The 20,385-nt window shown below is 45.1% G+C and overlaps 1 protein-coding gene across 1 annotated transcript; it reads right to left on the minus strand.

The window, feature by feature from the left end:
• Positions 1-1,226: 1,226 nt before the first annotated feature.
• On the minus strand, positions 1,227-12,478 carry LOC114030798 (zinc finger protein 345-like). Its single transcript, XM_027845705.1, has 5 exons — positions 12,429-12,478; positions 12,115-12,193; positions 8,426-8,552; positions 5,058-5,153; positions 1,227-3,431 (listed from the first exon to the last, which is right to left on the minus strand). Exons 1-5 carry the CDS (start codon positions 12,476-12,478, stop codon positions 1,471-1,473), a joined length of 2,313 nt encoding a protein of 770 aa, XP_027701506.1. The 3' UTR covers positions 1,227-1,470.
• Between the last annotated feature and the right edge of the window lie 7,907 nt (positions 12,479-20,385).

Below are 20,385 nucleotides of genomic sequence, written 5' to 3' on the forward strand. Positions count from 1 at the left end.
GTGTGTGTGTGTGTGTGTGTGTGTGTGTGTGTGTGTGTGTGTGTGTGCGCGCGCGTGTATGTAGGGTTACATGATTGGACCTTCATTTTAAAATAATCACTTCAGTGGCCAAATGGAGGGTGGACTGGAGCGTGGGAGAGACTTGAGGCTGACCTTTCCAGCAGCTATTGCAGTGGTCCAGGCAGCATCAGAGGAAAGAAAGAAGTACGTTCCAGAGATGCCCCAGAAATGAAATATCTACATATGTAGATACATATAAATTATTGAGGGTAAGAAGTGTTCTCTTCTGTCCCTATTTGCCTCCATTTCCTTTTCTACAAAATGAGGATAATAATAGCATCTGCTTCCCAGGGTTGTTGTGAAGATCAGAGATGATAATTGTGAAGTGGTCAGCACGGTGGATGGAACATATTAAGTGCTACATAAATGTTAGCAATTAATATATGAGACATAAATCATATACAAGGAAAAGTTGGAGGTGGAGGCACTAGAAGCTGGAGGAACCAGAAGAGACCTGCCACAGAAAGTGGGATCATAGCTGAATTGTGAAGGAAACAATGACGCCAGGAAGCAGATATCGTGAGGGAAGCATCCCCATCTGATGGTATGAGGTATGGGGGACAGCCGGTGCAAAGGTACGGAGATGGGAGATGGTGTTTGGTGTGTGAGCAACATCACATACTTTGAACCACTACGGCGGGGTTGTAGAGAGAATGAAAGCAGCCATGTAAAAGTGGCCTGGAAAGGCAAGAAGGGGTCATGTTGCGAAGAGTTTTAAATGCCAAACAAGAGTTTATATTTAATTATAGAGGTACTGTTGAGTCACTGGAGTATCCCAAGTAGGAACGTGATATGGTTAGACCTGTGCCTTAGGAAAATCGCTTTGGCAGTTATGTGGAAGACAGATTAGAGTGGGGTGTCATTCCAGGGAGGAAGACCAGATATGGCAACTAACCAGGCAAAAGGTGGTAAGAGACTGAAGTAGGATGGTGGCCATGTGAGTAGAGTTGAGGGGATGGGTGAGAGAGCATGGTAACTGATAACTAATTAGATGTGGAGTGAGAGCAGAGAACTGGCAATGACACTGAGGTGGTGCAGTTCAGTAAATGGAAGGAAGGTGATGCCCTCGGAAGTTCATTTAGAAGAGAAGTTAATGAGTTCTGTATTAGACATGTGGAGTTTGAGATACCTATGGGATCTCCAGTTCATAATGAACAAGCAGGTAATGATGGGAGACCAAACTCAGGTAAGAGTCTGGGGCTGGATATATAGATTTGGGAATCATCTATAAATGTGATAAATTAACTGATGGGAGCTGAAGACATCACTAAGTGAAAGCACTTAGAAAAGAAGAGGGCTTAGGACAGAACCCTGGAGCATACTCAGTTAGTGGGCATGACAGGAAAGATGATCCACCAAAGGAGAGTGAAAAGAAATCAAACGGGCAGAAAAAGAACCCAGAGAAAGGTTTCATTTGTCATGTTTCTCTCCACTATGAATTCTCTGATGTCTTCTAAGATCTGACCTTCGACTAAAGGCCCTGCCACACTCCTGACATTCATAAGGCTTCTCACCCGTGTGGGTTCTCTGATGCTGCTCGAGTTCTGCCCTGCGACTGAAGGCCTTACAGCATTCCTGACATTCATAAGGCTTTTCACCGGTATGAATTCGATTATGATTTGTAAGATGCGATCTCAGGCGGAAGGCCTTCCCACATTCAACACACTCATAAGGCTTCTCTCCTGTATGAATTCTTTTGTGTCTTTTAAGTTCTCGGGTGTGACTGAAGGCCTTGCCACATTCATTACACTCATAAGGCTTCTCTCCAGTATGAATTCTCTGGTGTTGATTAAGCTGTGCTTTAACTCGGAAGGCCTTCCCACATTCTCTACATTCATAAGGTTTCCAACCAGTATGAATTCTCTGATGTTCTGTAAGAGCTGAGTTCAGGCGGAAGGCCTTCCCACATTCACAACATTCATAAGGTTTCTCTCCAGTATGAATTCTTTGATGTTCGATAAGAATTGAGTTCAAGCGAAAGGCCTTCCCACATTCGGTGCATTCATAGGGTTTCTCTCCACTATGAATTCTATAATGTTGGGTAAGCAGTGCTTTTAGTCGGAAGGTTTTCCCACATTCAATACATTCAAAAGGTTTCTCCCCAGTATGAATTATCTGATGTACAGTAAGTGCTTTGCTTTGGCGGAAGGCCTTCCCACATTCATTACACTGATAAGGTTTCTCCCCAGTATGAATTGTTTGATGTTCAGCAAGACTTTTGCTTAGGAGGAAAGTCTTGCCACATTCATTACATTTGTGAGGTCTCCCATCAGTATGGATTCTCTGATGTTTAGTAAGAGCTGTGTTCAGGCAGAAGGCCTTGCCACATTCTTTACATTCATAAGGTTTCTCCCCGGTATGAATTCTCTGATGTCCAGTAAGGTGTGAGCTCCTGCGAAAGGACTTCCCACATTCATTACATTTATAAGGCTTCTCACCAGTATGAATTGTCTGGTGTTGCTTAAGCTGCCCTTTTAGTCGGAAGGCCTTCCCACATTCATGACATTGATATGGTTTCTCACCAGTGTGAATTGTCTGGTGTTGATTAAGCTGTGCTTTTAGTCGAAAGGCCTTCCCACATTCATTACATTCATAACGTTTCTCTCCTGTATGAATTCTCTGATGTCGAGGAATCTGTATCCTTAGACTGAAGGTACTTCCACAGTCATTCTGTTTATAAGATCTCTCCCTGGCATGAATTCTCTGATGAAAAGTAAGTTCTCTCTTTGACGAGAAGATCATCCCACATTCTTCACATTTGTAAGGTTTCTCTCCAAGAGGAACTCTCTGATGCTGAGTAAGCTGCGTTGTCAGGACAAACACCTTCCTGCATACGTTACACTTATGAGGATTCTCTCTGGCATTAACTATCTGGTGGTCAGTCAGCACTGTATTCTGCTCAAAGGTATTCCCGCTTTCATTACATTTACAAGTTTCTCTGGTACATATTCTACAATTTCCAAGATGGGCTAAATTATGCCAATAGGATTTCCCATATTGATTACATTTAGAAAGAATTTTCTTTGAGCATAATCCGTTACATTTTCTCACATCTGTATACGGTCTGAAGCACTTTCTATGAGAGTCACACATAGTTAGACTCTTCTCATCTCTTTGCTGTGGGAAGAGAACTGGTCCCCGAAGGACACTCTTTCCACAGCCTATAGCACATTCGAGGCCTCCTGACTGATTCGGAGGCTTTGTTTGTGGGAACGTCACTGACCAGGCACGCTGCTCCTCATGGTTCTGCTGCCTCTCTGATCTGGACTCACATTCCAAGGCTTCATCCAAAAAACAGGGGCTATCTCTCTCAAGTCTACCCTGTAGCACTTCCTGAGACGCTCCTTTGGATTCATGTGGAATCTCCCACTCTGAAAGAAATGAAAAAATGTGAATTATCCTTCCTGTCTCTGTTGTAGACATAGTCCCATCTCTGTACGTCCAACCAGAAAAATCATGCCCTCGGCCTATTTTCCAGCAAAATGCACTGTAGTTCTAGTCAAATAAGGACAGGCTCCCTCAGCAGCTTGTACTCTTGGGTTGGCTGACCCAATGCTAACCTGCCACATACATCTGCCTCTGGGACATCCTTACCTTACCTGATGCCACTAATCTACTTTTCAATTTTTAAAATGTGCTATCAAATAATTCTGAAAATAACTGCTTTTTCATGTAATTTTGAGACTTTGTAATGCCAGAGTCATTTTCATTCTCTCTTTCTATGGATTATTTCCCTTGATATTCTTGACCTTTTATTTTTCCATATACAGGTTATAACATTAATCTTGTTACCGTTTTGTCTATTTCTACACAGTACTGTTTTCAGAATAGATTGGCACAGCACTAAAACTGTTTGAGGTCAATTATAAAGGCCTACAAAAGAACCTATCTTATCTAATTATCATAGATTAATACATGTCTATTCTTGTACTATTTTTAGATGACTGACTCAAAGCATATCATGAGATGAGTATATCACTAATAATTGCTCATTTGGAATCACACTGAACTAATTCACACTGACTGGAGTGCAGGAGGGGCCCGAACGACTCACTTTTCACAGTAGCTGTCTGCCTTTCTCTCCCAGTTCCTTGGTCTGTAAAAAGGAGAGTGAACTTGATGACTCCGGCAGTCCTAAATTCATGCTCCTCTGACTGCAGAGGGAAAGGGAGGTCCCAGTGGATGGAGAGCTGGGCTCAGAAGACCCAAGTTCAAATCTGGCTTCAGACACTTATCGGCTGTGTGACCCGGGCAAGTTCCATAACCTGTCTGCCTCAGCGTAAAATGGGGAGAATAATAACACTGGCCTCCCAGGGCTGTTGTGAGGATCAAGTGAGATAACAGCACTGTGTCAATGAAACCCAGAGCTGTTAGACAACTTCATGGCTGCCCACCCAAGTAATCAGCCTTCACGGGGCCTCCTCCGCAGGCCCAGGTCTCTGCTAGGCCTTGGGAACTCGAGTACAAAGAGACAAGCCCAGCCCAGCCCCAGTGCCCCAGTGCCCCACGTGCCTGACTCGCCACAACCCCTCCCACACTGACTCTTCCCCATTTTCCTTCTTGCCTGTCTGCACAGCGTGAGGTAAATCCTCAGACTGATCTGATTTGCTTCTGAACCTTTTTGAAAATGGTTTGTTCATCTATCTGAGTGTAAAGAGAATTTTAATAAAACAACCCTAAGAATTCATAGAAGAGACCCATTAGCAGGAAAGAGGGGAGCCAAGAGAAGAGGACATTTTTTTATTTTACGGCAGTTTCTCAGCAACACTTGAAAAAACAGCATGTGAATAAATGGGCCGTCAAGTGAGGCGGAGGGGCAGCCCCCAAGAAGAGCAGAGGCGGACGGCCTATTCCCAAGGAGGCTCCTTCTTCTCTGACCAGGAGGGACACCCGAGTGCAGGGAAGTCAGGACTTTGCCTCGTCCGGGAGACCTCAGTGGAGGCTCGGTGAAGCCTCAGCTCCGGCCAGGGGTCTGCAGCTGATGCCTGCTCACTCACCTGTCCGGCTGCGTCGTGGGGCCGCTCCCTCTGGCATCCAAGGTGCTCTGCCTTGCTCCAACCGGCAGATCAAATGGGGCTTAGAAAATACGAGTCCTGCTCAACGTAAATGCGAAAGAGTCCGGGTCAGAGAACCGGCATAAATTCAATCCTGAACACTGCTCTTTGGGGATAAGTGGTCATGGGAGGAAGGCCCCAGGGTAACACTGAAGCATGCGTTGTACTGTCGTGCCACGTGCAATGGCGGGTGAATTACTTGGAAAGAGCAATAGTTTTCACATGGTTTTATTTTGTGACAGCAATCAATGATCATGAATACGTACTTCCACTGACATTATGCTAATTCAGAACATCTGAGCCCGACCCCAAGGAAGTGAACTGGGCTGGTTTCCCCTCCTTTGGTTAGTTCTCTGGCACGTGAGCGCCAAATTTCTTGCCAATCACGAGTGTGTCATGGTTTTCTTTTAAATTTTAAATTACATAGTTTTTAAGAACGGATGTTACCCCCAAGGAAATGTGCAAAAGTTGTAGCTCTTACAGAGCACACTTCAACGACTGTTAGCAATATTACAACAGCTATTGGGTAGAGAAGTCAAGAGTCTCAAGAATCAATTAGCCCGCGATGAAACAGGATCACACTGCAGCACAAAGGAAGACGCCGCTGAAATGGCAAACGCCAAGCACGGACAAACGACCGCGGCCCAGCAGCCTAATTAAGCTTTGGAAAACCAACGCCCTCCAAAGGCCCTGAGAGCTGCGGGGACGGCCAGCGACTCCTCTGCAGTGGGCACAGGTGTCCTGAGGATGGAAGAAGCACGAGACCAGTTAAAAGAGAAGCTGCTGCTAACTGATGCTATGAAGAAAAAAATGCTCGTCAAAGTCAAGATGATAAAAAGGGCAGAGCAGCGAGGATTGGAAAAGGCAATTCTCACTGATGAAACTCACTTTTTCATTTAAGGTTATACCTAAACCATCGTCAGATACCCAAGGAAGTCTGTCAGACCTAAGCATTTTTGTAAGACTGCGTGACATCCATCCAGAAAAAGCGATCGGGGGACTTTTTACTTCAGGAGCACTACAGGTCTAGTCCCCAGTGAGAAAGATGAACCTTGATAAGTATATTGGTATGCTGAGAGCAGAATTGTTCCAGAATAAAAGAAATTCTCAAGTGAAGACATATTACTGCAGTAAGACCTTGCACCATGCCACATGCCAAGAAAGATTAAGAAGCCTACCTAAGGTATAGAGATAAATATTCTGCAATTGCCTGGAAAATCATCTGACATTGAAAAAATTTTTCTGTCTTATAAGTTCAATTCTAGACGTTTGTTTTGGAGGTATTTATTAGCTCTTCTTCCTACTGCCCTACCAAAAGAACCATTTAAAAAGTAAGAAAGAAGAGAAAAAAAACAGCACTGGTACTGCAAAACAAAATCTCATGTTGGCCAGGCCTACAGATGCACATCTCATTCTGCACCAGGGGTCCATTAGTGAGTTTCATCCTCCCTCCTCAGACTCAAGGTCTCTCACTATAGTGATCAGAGTTCTAAATTCCCTTAAAGTTGTTTTTCTCTACAATGTTGCTGTCACTGTATGGACTGTTCTGGTTCTGCTCACTTCACTCTGAATCAGTCAAAGAAACATGCCCAGTGTCCTCTGAAACCATCCACTTTGTCATTTCTTAGAGGCCAGTAACATTCTATTATATTCATACACCATAATCTGTTTAGCCATTCTCCAGTTAATGGGTACCCCCCAAGTTCCCAATTCTTGCCACTACAAAGAGTGTTAACTATAAATGTCTTAGCATGTGTGGATCCTTTTCCTCCTTCTTTGTTCTCTTTGGGCTACAGGTCTAGCAGTGGCATTGCTGGGTCAAAGTGTGCATGGTTTGGTAATCCATGCGGCATAGTTCCAAGCTGCTTTTCAGAATGGCTGGACCAGTCCACAGATCCACCAACAGTGTGCTAGTGCGACCGCTTTCCTGCAGGTGTTTTAATATTTGTAATGTTCCCTGTTTGTCCTCTTTGCCACTCTGAGGGGCGTGAGGCAGAACGTCAGTGGCTTGATCTTCCATATCCCCCATAGTGACCTGGAGCATGTTTTCACATGATTATTGATAACCTGCAATTCCTCCTTTGAGAACTCACTGTTCCCATCCTGGGGTCACATACCTGGGAATGGTCCTATTCTTATAAATTTGGATTCATTGACTGAAAACCTTTGATGTGAGCCCTTATTAGAGAAACCTAGTACAAAGATTTATCCCAGTCATTCATTTCCTTTCTAATTTTTACTGCACTAGATTTGTTTGCATAAAAACTTTATGATTATGCATAATGATAATTGTCCATTTTCTCTTCTGTGATACTCTATCTTTTGTTCTGTTCTCTATCCGCAGATCTGAAAGGTAATTTCCTCCTTGCTCCAAAGTCACCTGATTTAAACACCACAGAAAATCTATGGGCTATAAGCAAGGCTAGACTTAGAAAAATGGACTGCTCAAGGAATGCTTAATATCTAATATAATAAAAATGTGGTTTCATGAAGAATTAAAAAGAACATGTCAATATCTTGTGAACTCAATGTCATATCAAGTCAACATACTAAGGACCTGGCCTTAGTGTGCCCGCACCCAGTTACGAGCTGGGGATACAAAGAAAAGCAAAACTAGTCCTTGCCCTCAAGGTACTCACAGTCTAATGGGAAGTACAAAATGCAAACAACTATGTACAGAAAGAGGCCAGGAGAAATAAGAGAAATAAGGCCAGGAGAAATTGGAGGGAACCACAGAAGAAAGGCAAGTTATATAAAGCAAGTGATTGCAGGCCAAGGACATACTGCATATTGAAAGCTTTTTTAAGATATAAAGTTATAAGGTCATTTTAATTTTATTTAAGGTTAAAGTCATAAGGTTTATTTTATAAGCCAATGAATTTAAATCTTTTTTCCCCAGTTAATTTGTACCATTCTACAGTATGGAGAAATAGAATACAAAACCGGCTTGGGTAAGGAACGAAAAAGTGTTTCCCTTGACCTGCTCCTTGTTAAGTGAAGACAAACCATCCATGTTTTCAGGTACCTTCAGGGGCTTGAGGGGAGAATCTTAGATCTCAGGGGACAGAGAAGGAGGGAAGTTAAACCTTACGGACAGCGGTTCAGGGGTCACTTTCAAGGTATGTAAAAAAAACCAAAACCTTTCATCTGTGAATGAATAACATGTCCTGTCTTTCCTGGTCACAAAAGATTTAGACATTTTTAGCCTGTGAATGCTAAGCACCAACCGCTCGGTACTCAGGATATCACACAGCATTTGCTGAGGGACGAGTCAGGAGAAGAGTCTGGGTCACGGGGGTAACTATCCTTACCCAGGCAAACCAGGGTCCTGTAATTCTCCAGCATCACATCCTTGTACAACTGCTTCTGTGAAGGGTCAAGGTATCCCCATTCCTCCTGGGTGATGTCCACAGCCACATCTCTGAATGTCACTGATTCCTGAAACACAAAACGAAGTAAACTGGTGTTTCTTTCTGACTCTGATGTGGACTCTGTTAAACAGAGGGCCAAAGTGACCTCTCTCCTGGCATCTTCTCTGAATACAACAAACATGAGGACTGTAAGCCTGACAGTTGGGAAATCCTGACACCAAGAGTGACTTGGTGACTATGGGACACTGTATTTTCCCTAACTGTGGCCCGGCCGACAGGAACACGGATTTTGATTTCTTAATATCAGTTAGAGTCAAGTCATTTCACACAAGATATCCTACTGTGGAGCAGCAGAATTGGTCAAGACCAGACGAGTAAGTCGGGTAAAACAGACCTCAGAGCAGGCTCTAAGAAGAATACTCAGACACAGAACGAGGAGAGGTCTATCGCACTCAGCCCTCATCAGACTCCATTTCAAGGATGATGCTCAGTCTGGGATGCCATGGTCTAAGGAGGATATTAATTAGCTGGAGAATGTCCAGAGGAGGGCAACCAGGAGAGGGAAGGGCATTGAGTCCATCATTGAGGGTTAGTGGAAGGAACTGGGGAGCTGGCTGAATGGAAATGGGGAAGTCTTAGGAAAGATATGATCTCAGTCTTCAAGGAGCTGAAGAGCTGCCATGGAGAGGAGAGATTAGACTTTTTGTGTTTGGCCTCTGAGTACAAAATCAGAAGCAACGGATGGAGGTACAACAAAATTATCACTTTTCGCAGATAGGATAATGTATTTTTAAGAAAGCCTAAAGTCAACTAAAAATTCACTGATATCATTAGTAACTTCAGCAAAGTTGCAGGATATACGATAAAGCCACAAAAATCATCTGTCTTCCTATGTGAAAGCAACTAGGTGGCACAGTGAATAGCGCCGGAGCTGGAGTCAGGAACATTTGAGTCAAGTCCAGCCCTAGACATTTACTAGCTGTGTGACCCTGGGCAAGTCACTTAACCCTGTTTGCCTTAGTTTCTTCATCTACAAAATGGAGATTAAAAATCTATGGGAGAAGGCAGCTGGGTGGCACAGTGGATAGAGCACCGGCCCTGAAGTCAGGAGGACCTGAGTTCAAATCCGGCCTCAGACCAAACACTTGACACTTAATAGCTGTGTGACCCTGGGCAAGTAAGTCACTTAACCCCCAACTGCCTTAAAAAAAAAAATAGCATCTACCCCCAAGAGTTGACGTAGGATCAAATGAGATAATGTTTGTAAAGTGCTTTGCAAATCTTCTACGCTACACAAAGGCTAGCTATTATTATTGTTCTTGTGGTTGTTGTTATTGTAACAAAACCCAGCTGGAAAATAACAAAAAGCTGTGAAATATTTGGGAGTGGATTTACCAAGATTCACCCAGGGACTATAAGACTCAAACTATAAAACACTCTTTGAAGAAATGAATCTAAACCTAAAACTGGAAAAACATTCACTTTTCACAGGTAGATCAAGCCATTATAATAAAAATGACAGTACTACCTAAGTGTATTCATTTACTCAGTGCTGTGCCAATCAAACTCCCAAAGGAATATTTTGTATTCCTAGAAAAAATAATAATGAAATTTATGAAGAGGAACAAAAGGTCAGGAATTTCAAAGATAATAATTAAAAAGGTGAGAATAGGGTTTCTTGGAACCAGATCGCAACAAAATAGTAATCATTAAAACAATTTGATACTGGTCAATAAAAAAGAGGTCAATCAGCAGAGAAGATTAGGCATAAAACATACAGAAGCAAACAAACTGTATTTTACAAGCCCAAAGACCTCAGTATTGGGGGGATGGGGGTGGGGGGAGACATACTATTTGACAAAAGCTGATTGGAAAATCATAAAGGATTCTGGCAGAAATTAGGTACAGACCCATCTCTCACGCCAGACACCAAGATAAGCTCCAGATGGACACACGGCCTAGGCATAGAAGGTCATATCATAAACAGATCATAGGAGCAAGAAAGAACTACCTATCAGTTCTGTAGATAGGAGAAGAGTTCAGAACCGAAGAAACGACAGAAGGAATCATACAAGACAGAATGGACAATTTTGATTATATAGAATTCAAATGTTTTTGCACAAACAAATCTAATGTAGTAAAATTTAGAAAAGAAACAGATAATTGGGGAGGAGAGGAATCTTTACAGCGTGTTTTTCTAACAAAGGTCTTACAACTATGATATACAAGGAACTAATCCAAATTTATAACAATGAGGACTACTCCCCATAGAGAAATGGTCAAAAGACATGAACAGTCACTTCTCAAAGTGAGAAATCCAAGCTATTAACAATCGTGTGATTACCAATAATTAGAGAAATGCAAATTAAGGCAACTTTGAGTTCCCCCTCACTGCCATCAGACTGCCGAGATGACCAAAGAACAAAATGGCCAGCGCCGGAGGGCCGTGGGACGACAGGGACACTAGAGAGCTGGCGGTGGAGCTGCGACCTGGTCCAGACACTCCGGAAAGCAATGTGGAACTAGGCCCAGAAAGTGACCAAAGCATACATCCCCTCTGGCCCAGCTGTACTGCAAGAACGCCTAAAAGTACGCATCCTGATTCTATCCGTAGTAGCCAAAAGCTGGAAAGGAAGACGTCCTCCTGTTGGGGGACGGCTAAACAAACTGTAACAGGAATGTCATGGCATATCATTGTGCCAAAAGAAACGGACAATTTCAGAGGAAACAGGGAAGATCTTTATGAATTGATCCAGTTCCTAAATAACACAAGAATTTCAAAAAGCCTTTTCTCAACAAAAGGCAGAGGCCAAGCTCTGTCTTAGGTGTGAGCAGGAGAGATGAGGAAGTGATGATTGAGACTGCAGTATTACAAATGAGGAGCGACGGACTAAGGATGGTAAGCGGGAAACCAGGCAGTAGCACACCACCTTATGCTGATAAAATGAAAGACTGTAACCTAACAAGAACTAACTGAGTGATACCTAATTAAATACAACCTTGACAATTAGTGGGCTCCCCAATGAAAGTGATTTGCAGAAAGGATTAGAACACAAAACCTCCAGATTTGCTGCTTATAAGAAACACATGTAATGCAAAGGAATGCATACAGGTCAAAGCAAACAGCTGGGATAAAATAACTGGGTGCAATTTTTACAATGGAATTGTCACAAATATGTATGCCTCTCAGATTCCCATGAAAGTTACCGAAATGATGATCACATGTCAGGAAACAAAATTAATAAACCAAAGGAGAAAGACAAGAATCTTTTTTTTTTTAAAAGGCAATTGGGGTTAAGTGACTTGCCCAGGGTCACACAGCTAGTAAGTGTCAAGTATTCGGTCTGAGGCCAGATTTGAACTCAGGTCCTCCTGACTTCAGGGCCAGTACTCTATCCACTGTGCCCCCTAGCTGCCCCGAGAAAGACAAAAATCTTAACTATGTCCTTTAGAGTCTATAACTCAATAAAGGAAAAATGAAAAGATGACTCCCTAAATGCCAACGATACCCTAAATAATGGACAGATCGAAGACTTTCTCACACAGATAATTAAAATGATATTAAAGAGACTAAGAAAACGCATGAAACATGGAGGTGGTATTTCAGGAAAGAGCAAGCATCCACTCACCTGCTGGGGCCCAGCTGTCGGGAGCATTGGGGCCACCGGAGTCTCTGCAAAGCGACCTTCTCCTAGGAAGGGGTGCAGTCATCCGAAGGTGGGGCTAGAGAAGAAAAGGACACAATGAGTTCAAAACTGGCCCTTTCCTGCAGTTCCCAGGAAATCACAATCCCTACACAGCTTTCTGCCGAGTTGGAAGTCAGAGCGAAGTTATAAGGCACTTCCAGAATTAAATCCAACTCATTAGAGAGACAGAAACAAGATGGTAAGGTGAGGCAGAGCACCAAGGAAAAAAGGAGTCCCCAAATCCAGCACCAAGGGGCCTAAGCTCGTGCAGGGCGAGTGAAGGGGTGCCCAGCGGCAGCTCGCTCATTCGCTACCCATTTCTGGGTCACAGAGCAAAGGCAGGCTGAGGAGAGGACCTGAGCCTAGGGGTGACGTTCCAGGTGGAAGAGAGGTAACAGGTCCTGTGGATGGTGGGCTTAGCACAGAACAAGTTGAGAAGCAAGTGGCAACGGTGTGGCTCTGAGCCCAGGCCAGGAGCAGGGCCTAGTGCCAGCCTCCAGCTCACTGTGAAGCCTGCAGCGGAGTGCCCGAGGAGGAATCCCAGGCCCAAAGGGAGCTGGTAAGCTTGCAGCTCGCTGAGAGTGATAGAGGCTCGTACCGGGCTCCTGGAACTCCCACCAGAGGGAAGTTCACCAGCGCATCGCTAAGACCCATGCTCAGGTCAGGAACTCGCATAGCTCAGACCGAAAGAGCAAAGATCTGACTCTGCCCTGATCAGATCACTCTGGAAACACTGAAAAACGGCAGATCCTGGAATAACACATCACTCAACAGCCCCCAAATGCAGCAGCGATACCAGCCCGGGCTCCCCCCGAGAAGTACGAAGATCCTGACACAGAGTCCAAGGTCAGGAAGCAGGCTGCAAGAACAAATAAATAAAAGAACCCCACCATTAAAAGCTATTACAATGACAGGGATGCTCAAAAGAAACAAACAAACAAACAAAAACGAGGAAGAGAAAAACTCCAAAACATTTACAAGCAAAGCCTCAAAGAAAATGACAGTTTGTATACAGTTTCAACTAGAATGCCTAGAAGAGCTTAAGAGTTTTTTTTTAAAAGAGCTTAAAGTGTTTTTATAAATGAATATACTAAAGGAAAAAATGGGGAAAGAAATGAGAGGTACGGAAGAAGAAGTTGGAAAGAAATCAATTAACTTGGAATAAGAGGTATAAAACCTTACTTGAGCAACAAACTCCCTGAAAATTAGAATGGACCAAATAGAAGCTAATTGAGACAACAAAAAAATATTAAAACAAAGTCATAAGACTGAAAAAATTGAAGAAAATGTAAAATTTCTCTTAGCAAAAACAACTTACCTAGAAAACAGATCCAGGAGAAAAAAAAGAAATGTTAAAAACTGTTGGACTACTTGAACACCATGACCAAAAATAAAGCTTAAACACCCTATTTCAACAAATCTTACAGGAAAACTGCCCAGATCTTTTAAAACTAAAGGGCAAAGTAGAAGCAGAAAAGTAGAAAAACTTCACTGGCCACCTCCTGAATGAAACCCCAAAATGAAAACTCCTATGAACATCACAGCCAAAATGTTGAGCTTCCAAGTCAAAGAAAAAAATACCATAGGCAGCCAGAAAGAATTCAAGTACTGAGGAGCTACAGTCAGGATCACCCACAATTTAGCAGCCACCAGCATAAAGAAGCAGAGAATTTGGGGTACAGTATTTCAGAAGGCAAAGAATATGGGGTGACAGCCAATAACAACGCAGCCAGCAAAACTAAGTATAATGCCACGGCGGGGGTGGGAGTGGGGGGGAATGTATATTTAATGAAATAGAGGCCTTCAAAGCATTCTTAATTAAAAAACCAAAGCTAAGAAGAAACTTTCAGGATCAAATGCGGGAGGGAAAAGAGAAAATGACAATGAACTAAACAAGGATAAACAGAGTCGATTCAAATAAAGGAGAGGATACATGTGTACCCCCAACCTCTATCAAGGGTCACAGAGGAAATCGCATTAGATAAGATCTGGGAGTAGTTCTGATAAGTCTTGATCTCAGGAGAAGAATGGAAAGCAAGGAGAAGAGAAATACACTAGGGAAGGTAAAGAAAGGAAAGTTGGGAAAATTATCTCCCATAATCATCAGTAGACAGAAAGTCTATACAAACAAGAAGAAAGGGGGAACAGCTGACATTTCAACTTCACTCTCATCTGAACTGGCCAAAGGTAGGAACGCACACGCACGCATACACACACACACACACACACACACACACACACACAGTTGGGTACAGAAATAAATGGTTTCCAAACATTCCTCTTTTTTAAACAGTATTTTATTTTTTCCAATTATATGTAAAGATGATTTTTAACATCCATTTTTTATAAAATTTTGACTTCCAAATTTTCTCCCTTCCCTCTTCCTTTCTTAAGACAGTAAGCAATTTGATATAGGTTACATATGTGCAATCTTGTAAAAAACCTATTTTCATATTAGTTACATTGGGAAAGAAAAAATCTACAAAACAATTCGTTTGCAAAACAAAAATATATAAAGCACACAAAAAATATAAAGTGAAAATAGCATTCTTCCACCTGCATTCAGACTCCACTGTTTTTTCTCTGGATGTGGACAGCATTTTCCAAAATGAGTCTTTCAGACTTGTCTTGGATTGCTGAGAATAGCTAAGTCTATCACAGTTGATCATCGCACAACGTGGCTGTTACTCCGGGTTCTGCTCACTTCACTCTGCATCAGTTCAGACATCCAGGTTTTTCTGAAGTCTGCCTGTTCATCATTTCTTATAGCACAATAGTATTCCATCACATTCATATACCACAACTTGTTCAGCCATTCCCCAATGGATGGGCATCCCCTCAGTTTCAATTCTTGGCCACCAACAAAAAGAGCTGCTATCAATATTTTTGTACATGTGGGTCCTTTTCCCTTTTTTATGATTTCTTTGTAATACAGACCAAGCAGTGGCACCAAGCATTCATAATAAAAAGACCAGAACCTCAAACACAGGAGTCACGGGAAACATAAAAGGTAAACAGGAGCAAGAAACCCTAAGGAACCAAACAAGGATCATCTGTTTATATCCTAATCTGGGGGACGACAAGTGTGCCCCCTCAGAAACGAGGGTCGGGGGAGTCTAGTGAGACGGAGGAGCTGGGAGCATTCCGCTCTGCTCTGCTGATCTTAAAAGAAGGAAAGGCGAGGGCAACAGGAACACAAAGGGAGAGCCAGCACGCGGTGAATGATCTCCCACAGCTGGGGGCAGAGGAGACATCTATACAAGCTAGGAGGAAGGGAGGGAGGAGAAGCTCACCCTGAACCTCCAACGCAAGGAGAGGTTCTGAATGCCGTCAGGCTCCTCTTGGGTGGCAAAGCACCTGATGCCGAGGTTCATAAGGCAGGGGGCCTGCTGGTCACACAAAAGCGACTGAAATCCTCTGGGGTGCATGACAAGAGGAGGGTATCCCCTAGGGGTCTATAAAGGAAAAAGAAATAGGTTGTCCTGTGACAACCACAGGCTGTGCGTGTAGGCGCTCTCTCTCGGTCACGGCCAGCAAGATTCTTGCCGGGGTCCTCCTTAAGAGGCTGATCCTTGACCTGGAAGACGGTCATCTACCCAAGAGCCACTGCAGCTTCAGGAAGGGCTACGGAACAGTCCCCGTGGAAGTCAACGGCCTGACCGAGGCCTTTGATACCACAAGTCCTGAGGACTGGTGGAGGATCATGGCATAATTTATCAGCGTTGTACACCAGTTCTGTGATGGCGTGCTTTCCCGGCTACCAACGGAGAGGAGCAGGGCTGCGTGCTCGGCCCCAGGCTTTTAGCATGATGTTTTCAGTGCTGTTGTCAGACGTCTTCAACAAGGATGAAAATGGCATCAAGGTCAGCTACCGCACTGATGGTAAATTATTTAACTTGAAAAGGCTACAAGCCAAGACTAAAGTGGAGGGAGAGTTGTTGTGCGACTCTTTTTTGTTTGCGGATCATTGTGCATTCAATGTAGGCTCTGAAGACCTCTTATGGAGATATCTCTTATGAAACTCTCTCTGAAGATCTGAGATGCAACAAAGTGTCGATCGATTCTCTGCTGTTTGTGCTAATTTTGGCCTAACAACGAACACCAAGAAAACACAGGTTCTCCACCAGCCAGCACCACACCATCCATAGGTGGAATCCTCAGGGAAATTTTGAATGCTATGGATAAGTCCACTTACCTCGGCAGTGTACTTTCCAGGGATGTCCACATAGATGATGAGGCTGACACACACATCGCCAGAGCTGGCTCAGTGTTTGGGAAGCTCAGAAGGAAAGTGTGGGAGAGAAGAGGGATTAGACTGATGGCCAAACTGAAGGTCTACAGAGCCGTTGTGCTGACCTCATTGTTATACGCCTATGAAACCAGAACACTCTACCAGAGCCGTGCCAGGAAACGGAATCTCTTCCATGTGAACTGTCTCAGGAAGATGCCGAAGATCGCCTGGCAGAAGGTGCCGGACACCGAGGTCCTTTCTCAAACTAAACCACCAAGTATTCAAACTCTAATGCAGAGAGTGCAATCCCATGGAGCAGCCATGCTGTTCAAATGCCAAGTGTCTGCCTAAAAGACCATTTTACTAAGAACTCAGACAAGTCAAGCGCTCACGTGGAGGTCAGAAGAGATAGGAAGACGCTCTGAAGAACTCTGGCCTCGACGGTGAGCCGTGGCAGATGCCAGCACGGGACCGCTCAGCGTGGCACGCCCTCAGGAGAGAAGGTGCGCTCTGTGAGCAAAGCAGAATTGCAGGAGCTTAAAAGAAAGGCGAGATCTGCAAACCTAGAGGCATCTCAGCTCCCAGCGTCCACACGGATTACCCGTGCCCAACGTACGGTGGAGCCTTCCGAGCTTGTATGGCCTGGTCAGCCCTAGTCAGGCACACCCTACCTTGACTCCAACACAGCCACATGATTCTGGTGCAAAGGACGGCAACCAGCCACTCACACTGGGCAAACAGGAAGGGGAGGGAAGGGAACACACATTCCACAGCACCTACTACGTGCCTGGCACTGTGCTATGCACTTTTTACAGATATTATCAGTATCAATGTATCAATCTTAAAAAGAAAAAGAAGCTGGAAGCAAAACAAGTGGAAAAGGAATGTGATAACTATGAACTGTGATCAATAAGTATAATGGAAACAAGTAATAAAAGACAGTCAAAGGAACATAGGAAGATGCATATAGACTAATGGCAAAGAAAGGAAATAAACACAACGGTACAAAACAACAGAATTCCCAGCCAATGCAATTGTCAGCCTTGCCTCCAAATGATGTACAATGAAACCACAAATATGGATTTAACTGAGACGGTCAATAAGAGAAAGGTTTGCTGAATTACCAAACGCTAGCTATCATTAACTGCATTTCTGTGCATATGTATGTATATATGTATGTATGTATGCACGCATGCAGTAGCATCAAACTTAAATAGAAACGGGATCCCTGCTCATTACATATTGACTTAGAAAACCACAAATTAACATTATCTATGTTGTATTACAGTTTCATTTATATGGCAAATCTTCAATAAACTTTGTTTTTGGCTGCAAGAAGGCTTGGGTCGAATTCTTTCAGGCAGGACCCGGGTATCGTGATTTTGGGGTGCCAGGACCCCTAACCTCCAGGCCACATCAGACCCTGCAGGCCGCAGGCCGACGGTCTCCTGTCTAATATTCCAGACTTATTTCTTGGACGCTCTGATCCAATCAAACTGACCTTACTATTTCCCAACTCCCACCTCCATGCCTTTGCAGAGGCTGTGCCCCACGCCAGGCAAGCTCAACCTCCTCACTTTAGCTTTGGGTCACCTCCTACAGGAAACCCTTCCAAACTGCCCACGGGCCCCACAGCCCAGAAGATAAGAACCACATGGCCCTGGTGTAGGATTGCACTGCGCATGCTCAGCACGGTCCAGCCAACAAAAGGCTCACAGACCCGCCCCAGAGAGCGGTGGAGGTGCTGATTGGCTCACAGGCCGCGCTCGGCCTCGGGTCCACCAATGGGGGTGTCCGCTCGGGAAGGGGGTGGGGCGTGGAAGCACACAAGCGCATGCGCCTCATTTTCCGCGATGGCCTTCTCCCCACCCTTCCCAGAAGCCGTCCCCCTGCCCGAGGCGACTTCAGGCTCCCACACTCACCCCGAGTCGGGCCCACGTGAAGTCGGAGGACAGAGAGGAGCCCAGGAGGCCGCGAGCCTTCCCAGAATGACGGCGAAGCGATGGCGGAAGTGACGTCCGCGTGGCCCCGCCTCTCTTCAGATCGGCACCAATCCCGAGAAGTCCCCTGCCATGATCCCCGCCTCTTCTGGGCTGGCCTGTCTTGGTCTCCACGGCAACCCCGGCTTGGCCACGCAAGGGCTTCTGGGAAGTGTAGTATTCCTGTCGGGACGCGTGTGCGCATGCCCAAAAGGGATTTGGCTGAGAGAACTTGGGTCCCTGTCCTCTCTTCCCCTGGACCCCCGAGTGATCCAGCCTCCTGCTATTCCGAGGGTCTTCGTCTGCACGGCTGGGGGGCGGGGAGGATGGGACACCTGGGTTCCACATTGAATTGTTGCTTCTAATTATTAAACGAGCCTGGGGCCAGGATAAGCAAAATCAATCAACATTTATTAAGCACTTACTGTGTACCAGGCACTGTGCTAAGAAAGGCAAAAGACAGCCTTTGCCCTCGAGAAGCTTCCCGTCTACCGGGGGAAACGACCAGTGTATACCAATATATACCAAGCAAGTTCTGCACAGGAGAAATAGGAGTCATTAAAATGGGCAGAGAAGGCTGCAGTAGAATTGGGGGGGGGGGGAATGGGACCAGCCTCCTTTGACAGGGGGTTAGCTGGGCCTTAAGGAAGCCGACGGGGCAGTCAGAGAGGATGCCCGGTGCTGCACAGCTGCACGCCTGGGCACAGACACAGCCTGGGCAGCCTGGAGCCGCCTGTGTGCCCTCGACGTGTGCCTCGCTACCTCATATGCCGTTGGCGCTCACTCTTCCCCTGGGCTTGGCCAGCGTGTTGGGGTTTTGTGGCTGCCGTCCTTCCCGGCTATCTTAGTAAATGCCTTTACTGGAGATCATTTTCTGCTGACTGACTGTTGAGAGGAAGCATGCTGGTGGGGACCCTTAGACTAGCCATAGAATGGGAAGTAGGAAATGTCCTCTGGGAACTTGGTCTATGAATGCCAGTGCAAGATGGGGGAAATATCCTGGAGAGGGTGCTGTGGGGTTTTGTCTGGAAGATGTCCGAATCCTTTATGGCCCTATGAATTTTCAGGGTCCACCTGGAACACATTTCCGTCTGGATCTCTTCTTAATTTTGCAAGAATACACTAGAGAAAAGTTAGCATTATTTTCTTGGGTTTTAGATCCTGCTGCCTTCCCCTCAGCCATCATCCTCACCTCTTCACAGGAACCTTGGACCCTGCCCTGGTAGGAGAGCTTTCACCTTATCTGGCCCAGATCCAGACCTCCACCTCCTGTCCAAGACACCGGCTCTAAACCATGCCAACTCTTCATTGGCGTTCGGTCATGTTCAATTCTTTGTGACCCCATTTGGGATTTTCTTGCAAAGATACTGGAGTGATTTGCCATTGTATTCTCTAGCTCATTTTACAGATGAGGAAGCTGCCTCTGGCTTTCTCCAGGCCTAAGTAAAATCCCACCTTCTGCAGGAGGCCTCACCCTCATGCCTCCTCTCTGTTCACCATTACAGCTGCTGCTGCATCTGGCTTGTTTCCTGCCATCTGCCTTCGTCCGCCGGTGAACTCCTCAAGCACAGTCCGAGGTCTCTGTCCTCCCGGTACTTAGTGCAAGGCCTGGCACATGGTAGGAGCTTAGCCAGAGCTTCTTGACGGACCGATTTGCAGAGCAGTGCAGACACAAGCACTGGTGGTCTTGGGAGGCCACCACGTCCTGGCAGCCTCTTGCTTCTTCGGGTGTGCTAGGCCTTCCCTGCTTGCTCAGGGCCTCTGCGATGAATGTGGTTCTAACTAGTTGGATAGTTGAGAGACAAGACCTGGGGCACTGCCCAGCCCTTCAGCTATCTGGACCTGATTCTCCTGCACTGTCACTGAGGTTCAAGAACTTTTTCTCAGTCTCAGGCCCAGGAGATTGATTGATTTGGCACCTGACTTTAAGCGAGGGTAAGGGTGGCGTGAATGATTTCATCCTTAAGTGGGGTAGGGCTGGATAAGTCAGTCACCCCACCCTTA

The sequence above is a fragment of the Vombatus ursinus genome, unplaced genomic scaffold (genome assembly GCF_900497805.2).
Source record: "Vombatus ursinus unplaced genomic scaffold, bare-nosed wombat genome assembly UNPS02015012.1, whole genome shotgun sequence".
In the NCBI taxonomy this organism is placed as follows: Eukaryota; Metazoa; Chordata; class Mammalia; order Diprotodontia; family Vombatidae; genus Vombatus; species Vombatus ursinus.

Coding starts and splice junctions, on each gene's coding strand:
- LOC114030798 (XM_027845705.1), bottom strand. CDS start 12,478: ATGAGCGAGCTGCCGCTGGGCACCCCTTCACTCGCCCTGCACGAGCTT. Junction 12,194..12,428: donor CTCGCCCTGCACGAGCTTAG/GCCCCTTGGTGC, acceptor CACCTTCGGATG/ACTGCACCCCTTCCTAGGAG. Junction 8,553..12,114: donor CGACAGCTGGGCCCCAGCAG/GTGAGTGGATGC, acceptor TTTGTGTTTCAG/GAATCAGTGACATTCAGAGA.